This window comes from Rhea pennata, chromosome Z (assembly GCF_028389875.1).
Source record: "Rhea pennata isolate bPtePen1 chromosome Z, bPtePen1.pri, whole genome shotgun sequence".
Classification (NCBI taxonomy): domain Eukaryota; kingdom Metazoa; phylum Chordata; class Aves; order Rheiformes; family Rheidae; genus Rhea; species Rhea pennata.
In genome coordinates this window covers 78,700,285-78,712,873 of record NC_084702.1, presented here as the reverse complement: position 1 = coordinate 78,712,873, position 12,589 = coordinate 78,700,285, and the positions used below count along the sequence as shown (strand labels likewise).

At 44.7% G+C, this 12,589-nt stretch overlaps 1 protein-coding gene across 4 annotated transcripts in view; it reads right to left on the bottom strand.

Annotated features, from left to right (window-relative positions):
* The window catches only part of CTIF (cap binding complex dependent translation initiation factor), a 152,630-nt gene extending 140,413 nt beyond the window's left edge, over positions 1–12,217 (bottom strand). For 3 of the 4 annotated variants that reach the window (XM_062599917.1, XM_062599919.1, XM_062599920.1), the window contains exons 1-2: positions 12,011–12,217; positions 6,030–6,113 (exon numbers count right to left, since the gene is read on the bottom strand). In XM_062599917.1, the coding sequence (XP_062455901.1) occupies positions 6,030–6,113; positions 12,011–12,190 (264 nt within the window). In that variant the 5' untranslated portion in view covers positions 12,191–12,217. The remainder of the gene's footprint in view (positions 1–6,029; positions 6,114–12,010) is intronic. The other variant, XM_062599921.1, reaches the window with a different exon arrangement.
* Positions 12,218–12,589: the final 372 nt, after the last annotated feature.

Below are 12,589 nucleotides of genomic sequence, written 5' to 3'. Positions count from 1 at the left end.
CTTCAGTAGCGGGTTCAGTAGTGGAAGGCTACTGAACAGCATAGGGAGTTTTTCCAAGCACCAACAATTCAGCATTTTACACTGTTAACTCGTTAGGATTGTCCCTGGAATGTTTTTGGCCTGGCCAGCTAGTCCTGTTCAAACAACACTAAGCCATAGTGGAGAAGGAGCACAGGGGAGGGAGTGCTCTCAAAAAGCAGTCTGCTTGTGCTCACCCTATCTGGATGCTAGGAGCATTTAATGCCATACACGAGTGCTGTTACGTGTCAGTTATCAAGGAGGAGTCCTAAACACGTTTAACTTTTCAGCATCGATGTACCTAAACGTCTGGGACAGCACTGTATAGGCAAAACAGTTTAGGACTTAAGAAGTGCATTACAGGGTGTCCTCCGCTGAGCTCGAAAGCAGGCCAGACCTCCTTTAATGCTGAATTCATGATTTGCTTCCAATTTCATTTCAATTTATAAGTCTGTGTGCCACAAAAATAGGATCATCTTTCTTTAGCATCTCCAGTTCCCCCTCATTTCCTAGAAGTTATTTTTGGATTAGGGACAAATTGAGAAGTAAAATACTTGTTTGACCTCCTGTTTCTAGCATGAGATATTCTGGTCCAAGAGGATGGGGCTTTCTTTAATAAAATGTATCATCTATTTTCTTCTCATTCCAAAAGGAAAAGTTTCAAAATCACCAACTTTGCCAATCCCAAGTCACCAAACTATTCAAGTCAGGTGCTCCTCCCTCTTCCTTACCCCTAATTATAATAAAAATCATGAGACTTTGCTCTCTTACTGTGGTCTGTAGGTTCAAACTCCTGAGATCTGCTCTTGCAAACAAGGGACAGGGAATATAAACACATTACAAACAAAGACTGTAAGGCACCCTTTAAAAACTCTTCTAAAATACATTTTCTGTGATGTATAGGCTGTAGATGAGAGTGGTCTAATCAGTGGCCTTAGGATACTTCCAGCTAGTCCAGGAAAGAAAAGAGAAAACAGCTCAAAGAGTGGAAAGCTGCTGTCTCTCCCTGCCATTGACATGCTGCTGTTTCTACTGCCTTAATGGGAAGGCAAACCAAATCATCTCCCCCACCATTAGCTCCTTCAGAACAACGGCAGCAAGGTGCCCTCAGAAGCTATGAGGGACCTGGATAATCCAGCTGGTGCTCATGATGTGGTCCATGTAACCCATTCACTACTTCACAGCTCACTAGGAAGACTGCGTGATCATCTGGAGAACCTCCTGAAGTCCCCAATCACGCAACAAGTCCTTGCTGCACATGGTGAGACAAAGGTACACCCGTAAGCAGCCAAATAATCACAGAATCACTTATTCCACAAATGCAGGCTTTCACTCAGTGATGATGGGTGACATCTGGCCAGGAAGGAGCAGTTTCAACCCTCCTTCTCCCTCTACCTAGAGAAAAGGGACAAACCCACAGAGCTGCTCTGCTTTTTGTTAATGCCCTTTCCATATAAAGACCCTTGGATGAAGCTATTGCCAGCACTTTCGTAGATAAAGAATTCTGTAGGATCTCTAAAGACATACCATACCAGAAGTCTTTTACTTAATGAATTGCTCTCAAAAACGTATCAAAGAGTTTCCTATTTGCAACAGCCTCACAAGAGGAATGCAAATAAAGTATTATATAAAATTTTCCCACTTTCCCACTGGGTCTTTTTAGAACAAAAGAAAATCTAAACATAAAAAGATTTAAAATGATTCCATTATCAAAACTTTCCTCATTTATATTGGCATTATGGTGCACAGACAGTATCTTACGTGCATTCGTGGGAGTGGTTTTCACCCCAGAGGCTCACACTACGCTAACAGACTGTGTAAGGGGAGCACTCAGCCCACCACTTTAACGCAGGGAGGCTTAGCAGAGCACAATGTTATGCAGCAAACAAAAGACATCACTGCTCACACTGAGAAACAAGGAGAATTTTAGATGAGCAGAATGCAATTATACATGATTGGGGTTTTCTCAGCAAACCAAGAGCTCATGAAATGTATGTCACGAGATCTTCCCCAGCCATAAGTAACACAGTCTGATCCTTTCTTCCCCACAAACTGCCTTTTACTAGTCACCTGTCCACAGGACTGGAAAGATGAGAATAAAAGGTTTCCAGGAGAAGTCTTCTCCATTTATGAACAAATGCTTTGTACAGACGGTACAAACTGCAGAGTGCTGCCCTATGGGCACTGACCTCAGTATAGTCTCTCACAGTGGCTAATAGCAGACTTCTAACCAAGACCTATAAGAAACGGGGGAAATATGGAGTGATCTTTCTTGGAGACACCTCAGAGCTGCAGAAAACCAGCAACATAGCAACACCCTAGACTGGAGATTACATCAAGACATATTACTACCCATAAATGGGCACATTATCCAGGAATTCCTCTCATCTCTTTGTGAATCCGCTTGCACAACATCCTGTGGATGCTTATACACGCGCACACACACACATTATAAGTATATATAAATGCCTATATAAATACATAATGCACCTCTACACTGCTGGGAAAAGGAAATCTTCCTTTCATTCACCTTAACCAGACAATTCCATGGAGCATGTCTGAATTCTTGTGCTGCAAGAAACAGACAATCGCTCCCTACTTCCCTTCTCCCTCAGCATTCCTGATTTCACGTGTCTCCATCCTAAACGGAAGGACTCTCACAGCTCTCTGCTGAAGATGCCCTTCCCCACCTCCTGTGAGAGGAACATCATGGTCACTGCAGACAGTGATATGAAACCTGTGTTTTCGCAGTAGCTGAAGCCAGTAAAAATTTTACAGCCAAGTACTTCTGAGCCAAACTGGTGCTTCTTGTGCAACTGGCAATATAGAAATTTCAGCAGGAAATAAAATATGAAAATTGAAAACTTCTTCTCCCAACAAAACCTCTCGAAATCCATTAAAATTTGTGACAAAACACTTAATAACAACCCTTGGGAAATAATCACCAAGCTTTTTTCCCTAGCAGGTTTCAACAGAGAGTGATAATTTACATTTAAGACAAACACCTTATTAATGAATTATTTTTTAATGTTTAAAGCTACGAGTCGACAAAAAATTTATGGTCAGAAGAAATAATAAACTGAACCCAGCTCTCCCCAGCAGTGTTTCAGGCGTATATCAGTAAGAGAAAGCAAAGAGTTGACTGGGCAGAAGAACAATAGCTTGCAGCTCCTCTTTGATGCCAAGGAAAATTTGTAACTCGCTGTTCAAGGAAGCCGAACACGGAGAGAGCTAATTATTAGCTCTGCTGCAGGCTGGGAGAGAACCCAAACGCTGGGAAAACAGATCAGAAAATACAGCTTGGACATATGCGAATGTTATTTGTATATACAAAACAAGCTCCCCATTGGAGGAGATCAAAAAAGGTACAACAGCCAGGAATAAAAACCAAAAGGGAATAAAAAAAAAAAAAGACCAAGGCGCAAGGCAGATGGAAGATGTCAGGGCTGCGCTGATCTGAGTCAGAAATGCATCACTGATGCTTGACCTCCGCCTCCTCCCGCAGCATAAATCCGCCGGGAGACCTTCATGTCAGCACATCAGCTGAGCCCGGCAAGCCAATTGCCGCTTGGCTGCTTTGGGCTCGGGAGACTAACCTGAGACAATCTTAAATAGGAAAAAAAAGAAAAAAAAAAGAAAAAAAATGGCCTGCTAATATTCTGAGCAATCCATGGAGCTTAATGGAAACCGCAAGTTTCCGATCTGAATTTCAAGCAGCCGGCTGAGTTAGCATGCAGGAGGCGACGCTGACTGCAGGAGGAGGGAAGTACACTGAGGATTTGCTGCTGAATATTTCAGAGTGGCTGGAATACAGCAGATCAAAGCTGTAATAAATTGAATCCACAGTTAGGCTTGCCACCTTTGGAGGCTCATCTGAAGCAGTGTCTTTGTACAACGTGCATCCTCCAAGGTGATAAGATTTATGGGTCTTGTCTCTGTTACGCAGAGGTGTTCGTATATAAAAATATATCTTTCTTTCCCGAGTGCTCTCAGCTCCCTTATATCAAGGTACACGGCATAGGAGAGAAATGCAAATTTCCATTCCACAGCTGAGCAACTTCCAGTGCAGTTTGCTTGGATAGGAACCTGCTCTGCTTGGGAAAAGCTAAGCCCAGAACAGGACATAGGAACTGGATACAGATTGCTCTAAAACTGCAGATTCCTGCACACTGAGGCTCTCTCCTCGCTCTTTGGGGAAGGGGCTCTCGGACTTTTTTTGCATGAGATTGCATGTGCAAGACTGAGAACCGGAGGAGCTCAAGCAGGGAAGGAGTACAGCAATCACTTACCTTAAGCACCTTTCCTAGGAGATACACCCAGATACTGCAAAAACTGCACCTGCAAACATTGCTTACCCTTTCTAGTGCAGCAAGAAGTTTTACAAGTTCACTTTGCCCTTATTTACTCCTTTCTACCAAAACTCCCCTTCCTCTCCCTCCACAGATTTACTAGCGCTCCCCACATGCTTTCACATCTCCTTGTTTTTGCTTTTTTGACTGCAATTCCTCCTTAAGTCTTCATCACGCTCATCACCCAGCTGTGGCTTTCTTCCCATCTTCCTTTCCCGTAATGGAAGGGGCTTCATTAGCATCTCTGTGTTTCAGCTCATCCATGGCCACCTCCTGGGAGCAGGAAATGGAGCCCAGGAGTGTCCCATGGCAATACCCCAAGAATCACAAGCCAGGACATTCCAGTCCATAGCATGGGACCCACCAACTAATCCCTAACCGAGAAATAGCTCCACAATTAGGAATTAAAAAAATTGGTCTTATCCTATAGTTTTCACCCTCCTCGCTTGCTTTATGCTATGCTACAAGTTAAACTCTTCAAGTCCTGTGATGGATCTCATACAGACAACATGCTTTTCAGCTTGTCGTCTTGTTGATGTGGACAGCAGTTGATGTGGACAGAGTGCAATTAGATTTCTGCTGCCTTGTCTCATCTCCAGTGATGCCAGGAGTGCTTGGTAGATACCTCTTCACTGATGTTTGGACTACATACAATTACCAGAAACAATTCACACTTAAGCTTCCACAAGGGCTATCACTTGCAACACAGGCTCTCAGGATTTGCAAATTCGCTTCTTTTCTCAGTTAGCCCTCTCAGCTGTTCAATCCTCTTGCCTGCAGCACCACCCTTTTGTTGAAGTTAATATCTCAGCTGGCACGTAACTTAGACATGTAGCTACACAAAGTTCCCTTATCTCAGTTATGTCTCATGCTTCCAACTCAGCTTTGATGCTGCAAATTGCTCCCTCACACAGGCTGTAATAAGAAGCTCTTCAGGAATACATGGAATACTCTGCATTTCCATTCCTTTATTATGGAGAAATAAGCTTCTGGTCAAAGTGATGTGCATGCCAGGAAGTTCTTCATCTCCCATGGTTTCAGTGGGGGCGAGCTTTCTGTGACAGACAGAAGGGACAAGGTCTCTTGCTGCACATTTGCATTGGACTGCAACTCAAGAAGGGCAATGAAGCAGAATGTGAACTCAGAATAGACTGGGAGAGAAATCTGCTCCTTGTACCAGCTTCCCTTTGTGGCAAGCGATGCTCCTCCACTCTGAAATAGGTTTGGTAACTCAAATATTTCTCCTCTCTATTTTCTAACACTTGGGACACTAGAAATCTAGAGAAGCTTCCTGCTGTGACTTGAGAAGATATCGCTAAGCAAAGGCTAAGTGCAACAAAACCCCCCAAAAAGGGTGCACAAAAGCAAAAAGATGAAAGTGCAGCCATGTCCGCACCATTACAGCCCGGAAGTCCTGCTTCTCAAGAGTGCATATCAACAATCTCCATGCTTGGTTTTCACTAAGCCTAAACATCCCTGCTTGGTCTCCTTGAGAAGAAATTGCCTCAATGCCTAGCACGTCTCCATCCCCAGGGGAGGGAATGCTGACAGCACAGAAAGCCTCCGTGCTCCTGGATGACACAGTAAAAAAAATAAAAATAAATAAATAAAAAAATTAAAAAAGCACTGCTTTGGTGAGGAAGAGCTAAACACAAACCCTACCTGATTTTGTTCGTGAGATGATGAACCCTTCCCTCTTGACGGGGAACAGCTGCCATCAAGCTGCTCACTACAATCCGCCGTCCACTGCAAAAGGGATAAAAAGGCATTGTGTAAAATCATAGCTGGGTCGAGGAGACTGCTGAGTCAGTCCACAGCACACACCAACCAGCCGCTCTCCACGGCCACGGGAATCACTGAGCCCCCACAGGAAAGGGAGGAGGATCTCAACGGCTTTGGCCCCCAAATGGTCCAACAGTAGACAGTGAGAGGGAAGAGTCATGAACCGTCACAAGAAACTGAAAAAGATGCTGTCACCATCGAAAACGGCACATGTCAACACAGACGCATCTGGGGAGAAGCTGCCCGGCATGTCACCAACAACGACGAGTTTTTTATGCCCAAAGAAAGAGTTATCCTAAGGAAACTCTGTTATACAAACACCCCCAGTATTTCCTTGCAGACTCCAATGGTGTCTTTAATGCACTAGGGATGGCATTGCCAGCTCCTTATGTCCCAGACCCAGCTTGATTTGATTACTGTTTCCCACGGAGTCTTGCACAATTTCTGCTTCTCCCCCACCCTGTTTAGTTTAATAACAGATATTGGTCCTGAGGTGCCACAGTATCTGTTCAATATGACCACATAGGATCATGCAGCAGAACAGGCAAAGACGGAGATCCTCCCTGTCTCTATAGCTAAGCACCTACAGATAATTTTACTAGAGACAGAAAAGTCATTTCCACAGAAATGTTTTATTTTTTAACAAAAATTATAGCCCAAAACTGCATATTCTGCCAGATTTGATTACATCTCTTCAGCTTACACTGGCTTTCCTTCACGATGACAGAAGCAAACACCTTGGGACTTTTGGCTCTACAAGATCATAAGCTGTTGAGCCCCACAGGACAGCACAGCTCATGGAAGAGGACAGTAACTATGGAAAACAACCAACAACTTCTTCCAAAGTTGGATAGCAAGGTGCTTGCACCAAAATAATTCCGTTCGAGGTCATTTCATTATTTCCCCCCAAGGAAAAGAGGCAGTACATCATGCTGGGGGTGGCGGGGGGGAAAGCCTTTTTCACAACACAAACACAAAAGATACCGTCTTATCTGAAGTCAATTTTAGGAATGGCTCACCCATTACGCTAACAGACCCCATTGCCATACAGGATTGAGAGGAAAGTGCATTTTTCCTCTGACTTGACTGTTTTCTGATTTGAGCATGGTTGGAGATACCCACTTTACGGGAATGTCTGTATTTTACCTTCATTAGGTTAGCTACAGGCTCAATTTCCCTGCAAGCGGCTTGCAGTGTACAGGACTATTTAATAGGCCCTTCCTTTCTCAGGGCAGCAGTTATTCAGGGATGCTGTACCAGCTGAGCACCTCATATACATGGCTGAGTGGATTTATCCTCTCTCAGATAGTGAAAGCGTTATTATAGCCATAAGGAAGCAAGTCCAAGAGAGATTAAGTAACTTGCCCAGAGTTAAAGATTAAGTTGCTGGCAGAACCTTGCAGTTAAAAACAATTTTCTTTGTCTCAGTCTAGTGCCGTAACCATAAAACCATCCTTCTTCTTCCAGCTCTCATTAAAAGCGAACGCGCTACCTTCAATCAGGCTGGCAAATCAATTCACGAGCCCGCTCCAGCTTCCGGCACTGTCGCTCCAGTGAGCGGAGGGATACGTGCACATTTAGTTTTTGCTTTAATAAGAAGCAATCAGAAAAAGAAAACCAAAAATACATGATTTCTGATTACTTCTCACAGAAATTTGGGGTAAGAGGTAGGAACACAAGTCTCCTTTGGAGAGTGTATGTATCCTTATTAAGGCATCCCTTAAGACAGCCTGATAAATGCAGATGGCAAATGTAACATCTCTGACTCACTTCTTGCCCCATGTGCAACCATAAAATATGTTTTATGCTGCATTTTGTTGGAGTTTTCACATAAAATTCCCACTTTCAAGTGGACAGCAATGATGTAGGGTATAACCACATTTAGCCGCTTAATTTGAGATGCCTTTACAAGTGATTAAATTAAAAGGCTGGATGTTCAGCTCTTCCACTATTAGTCATTTTTTCCCCCTCCAAAACACTCCAGTTTTATTTCAGAGACACTATCCCTAAAAATGATGTATATATATACAAAAAAAAAAAAAAAATCCAGCAGTTCCCTTTGAGAAGTTAAAATGCCATTTCCACAAACAGAAGGTGGAATTAGCTGTCACATCCAAGGATCTTAATGCAAAACCTGTAAATGGGCTGTCATGAGAATTAACAGCTCTTGCCCCAGAGATGCTGTAGGGAGCCTGGGGTTGGTGGCAGAGGTTTGGGCAGACTGCCCTTGGCTGACTGCACTCAGGTCACTGATAAGCTTACAGTGAACACCAGAGTTCATTTATCCTTTCCTTAAGGGAAATGCGGAATCAGGATGAATATTCTTGCACCACCCAGAATTAAGCCTCTTCTGAACCGTGAAGCGGTTATAAAACTTTGACTACTAATTTATTTCTAACTCAATCGCATTTCTAAACTCGGCACATTAAAGCAAGCAGTAGTTGCCTGTTTGACCTGAAGCCCCTCCAAAGCATCACTTCAAACACAGTCATTTTCCAGCCTTAGGTTAAAACACACACTATGAAGTACTTTGGATCACTTGATTTTTAAACATACTTTCTCCCGCTTCTAATGGCTTTGATCCTCAATTTGTAAAGATCTCTTTTCTGCAAACTCTGTTCTTAAAAAAAGGTTTTAGCGTTAGTTTCTTTAGGCAGAACTAATATATAAAGAGTCCAGAGCTCTGGATCAGATCCTCAGCTACAGCACATCTGCATAGCTCAGATAAATCAGGCAAGTGCTACTTAAGTCAGATAAGGAGTGGATCCTTCCTATCTCTCTCAAGCAAGTTTCTCTCCGACAGATTACGAGACATTTGCTTTTATGATCTCCAGTGCAATCGCACTTGGAAATAGGGTGCAGTGGAAGGGAGAATTGAGCTTTTCCCGGAGTTCACAGAAAAGAGGCTTTCACTGCCAACCGCTGCTCCAAATTTACAGGTGAAACAGTGGTAGGCAATCAGTAGACCCAAGCACGAGAAGAGAGAAAAAAATAACTGCAACAACCCCTCTCCCCACCCAGAAACTGGAATCCTGCGCTTCCTGCCGCAAAACGCTACATATTTTTCATATGGTCACACGCGATCACCAGGGGAGCTACGGATGCGGCGCAGACGACTGCGGAGCCACAACCCCAGGAAAACTGGCCTGAGGAAAGCCGTCTGCCAAGGCCACAAATCCCACGTGCAGCCACTGCATTCACAAGTCCAGCCTGGGAACGGCTCCCAGGGCAGCCCTGCTCTCCCCCTGCAGACCGGCTCCTTCTCCCCATCTCCTTCCCCGCGTCGTGAGCTGCTGGCAGACTAATTAGCAAGGTAGCATTTGACGATCAGAAAGTGTTACAAAACCCCAGCCTGAGCCCCCTCTGGACCGAATCCCTGGGCAAAGGAAATGATTCACATCTCTCCCAGGAATCGGTATCCCATTCATTATTAAAAACCTCCTGTGCTTCTTCAAAAGCACTGACAAGGCTTAATGGATATTGCTTCATTAGCCAAGTGCCAAAAGAAGGGAGGGACTTGGCAGCGCCGACGCGCTGTTATCCAGCCTGAGATGAGGCTGGTGGGGCCTTGGCCATCAGGACCTAAGTTTTCCATGTACCTTCAAGTCCACGTCAGCTGAGGAACAGCCCTGTGAACCTGCACGATGCCTGCGTCCCTGGACAGCTTCCCCCAGGGCTTGTCGTACCTGTTCAATGACCCAGGTTTGTGACGTGTCAGCTGAGTCTCATCCACATCCCAGGCACGGACAGGGCTTGGGAAGCCCCCAGAAAAGGGTTCCCTTTGCAGGGATCAGTCTTTCACTGGTGATCGTGCAGGATGCGACATGACACAGTCCCTGCTCCACTACCAAGGTTATAGCAGTACCTGGTGCAGCTTAAACACATTGCCAGTTTCAGATATCTAATGACGGCCCTACCCTTACTCTTATGATCTTTCAGAAAAAGGTCTTTCTTATTTCTTAATTCCCATAAGCAGTGTGCAAGTGTGTATATATATATATAGATATATACACACACACACTATATATATATACACACACACACACTCTCATACTATACTATATTATTCTACCAAGATTCCTGCAAGGTAGGAAAGCACCTCCACTAGCCTCATGCTATAAAGGGAGGATCAAGGCAGCCTAAGGTCAGGCTCCAAATCTGCAGAATGGCACGGACTGATACTCTCAGCTCGCCCTGTACAAAATTCCTTCTCTGTGCTTCAGTTTGACAGTTTGCATCTTTGGCAAGTGTCTGGCACCCATGGCACCAGATTCACAGGATTTCCCTCAGAACAACAGTTCAGCAGATTAAATTTCTCTTTGTGTTGGACCTCAAATGTCTATTTTAAAAAATGTCATAATCCTAGTTGGATCTGCTTCTAATCACACAAGAATGGGTAAAGTTGGAAGTGACCTCTGGAGATCATCTAGTCCAACCTCCCTGCTCAGCAGGGTCACCTACAGCATGGTAGACAGGGTTGCATCCAGGAGGGCCTTGAAGATCTCCAGAGAAGGAGACTCCACAACCTCTCTGGGCAACCTGTGCCAGTGCTCCATCACTCTCACAGGGAAGAAATTCCCCATCATGGTCAGGAGGAACCTCCTGTGGTTCAGTTTCTGCCCATTGCCTCTTGCCCTGTCACAAGGGACAACTGAAAAGAGTTTGTCCCTGTTCCCTTGACACCCTCCCTTCAGGTACTTGTACACATTGATCAGATCCCCCCTCAGCCTTCTCTTCCCCAGGCTGAAGAGGCCCAGCTCTCGCAGCCGTTCCTCATAGGGCAGATGCTCCAGCCCTCTGATCATCTTTGTAGCCCTACACTGGACTCTCTCCAGTAGCTCCATGTCTCTCTTGTCCTGGGGAGCCCAGAACTGGAGACAGTACTCGAGATGAGGCCTCCCCAGGGCTGAGTAGAGGGACAGAATCACCTCTCTTGACCTGCTGGCAACACTCTTCCCAATGCACCCCAGGATACCATTGGCCCTCCTGGCCACCAAGGCACATTGCTGGCTCATAGTCAATTTGTTGTCCAACGACTACCAGTAATGATGACATCAAACCACATCTTCCCTGAATGATCCCTCTGTTTGCTTGATACTCACATTCTCCGCAATAGAGCAATTTCCTTCTCTGACACAGTTATGTATAATAACCTGTTTGCTTACTTCATATCAAAATGCACAGCAGTTAAATGCTGTTAGGGAGCTTTTGGGGCTTTTGATTGCTTTCACTCATTCAGTCTTTTCATTAAAATCCCTGAAGACCTCTGTATATGGATGGAAGAAGTACAGGCATCTAAGACTGCAGAAGCACTCTTCGTGCTGAATATTCCTCAGGAGAGTCCCTGCAACTCATTCCGAGCAAGGCAAAACAGTCCTCTGGCATTTTTCTGGTGAAGTACTAGGTTGACCAGAGGCAGAAAGAGGGCTTCTGCTCTCTTGGCCCCCTCCTGCATCTGGTGGCACTTTCCCACGCACTGCTGGCTGTCACTGTGCACCCCTGGGAGGACAGCATGGGGCAATCACACATTACGGCCACGCAGTATTTTCCTTTATTTGAAACAGGAACCCTAGAGAAGTCAAAACTTCAGGGCACACCTTTAGATCACTTAATGGAAAAAAAAATCAAATGTGGCTGGCAGGAGATCTTTAGTTGGAGTCCTCATATTTGGCTGAACAAGAAAATTGCCCAAAATCCAATATGCTATTCCACCCTGCTTCATACCCCCCATAATAGCAAAGCCACTTTAGCTGAACCTGCTTCCCTAACAGAGGAAACAAGCTGTTTACACAAATCACTGGCTTCCCTATAGCCCCAGTCTCCTCGTTTGGAACCCATTTTAAATTGCGTCCTTCACTAACCTGCGAGACGTTGGACTGCGTCTTCTCGCTCTCTCCATCCGCCTCCGTTTTATCAGTCAGCAAGCCTTGGACTTGGTACTCCAGGACGTAGCTGTCAATGAATCTCTCCAGCTCCTCAATTTCCTGAGAACGGCTGCTCCCTGCCTCAGAGGAGGCAGATGCCACAGACGAGTTTTCCATTACTCCAGGTAAGAAACTAAGAACGGAGGGGGCCTGAGAAAAAAAAAAAAAAAAAAAAAAAAGGATAGAAATTAATTCTTCATCCTCTAAAATATCAAGTCTCTCGAGCAATGCCCCCTCACACACACCCAAACACCCCAGTGTCTGCCATTAAGGGATAATGACAAACATCTATTTTTACTTTCTACAAATAAACTAAATATAAAAAGAAATCAGGTTAGAGAAAAAGCAAAGTCTATCGGTTACTGCTGGTAGGATGCTTTTTGCTATGCTCCTGTGTTTCCAACAACACTTCAAATAATTGACCAGAAAACAAGTCCTATATCTTCCAATAACTGTGAGGGTGTTTCCTTTACAACAGCTTATGGTGAGAACAACATAAGAACATTGGACCAGGCT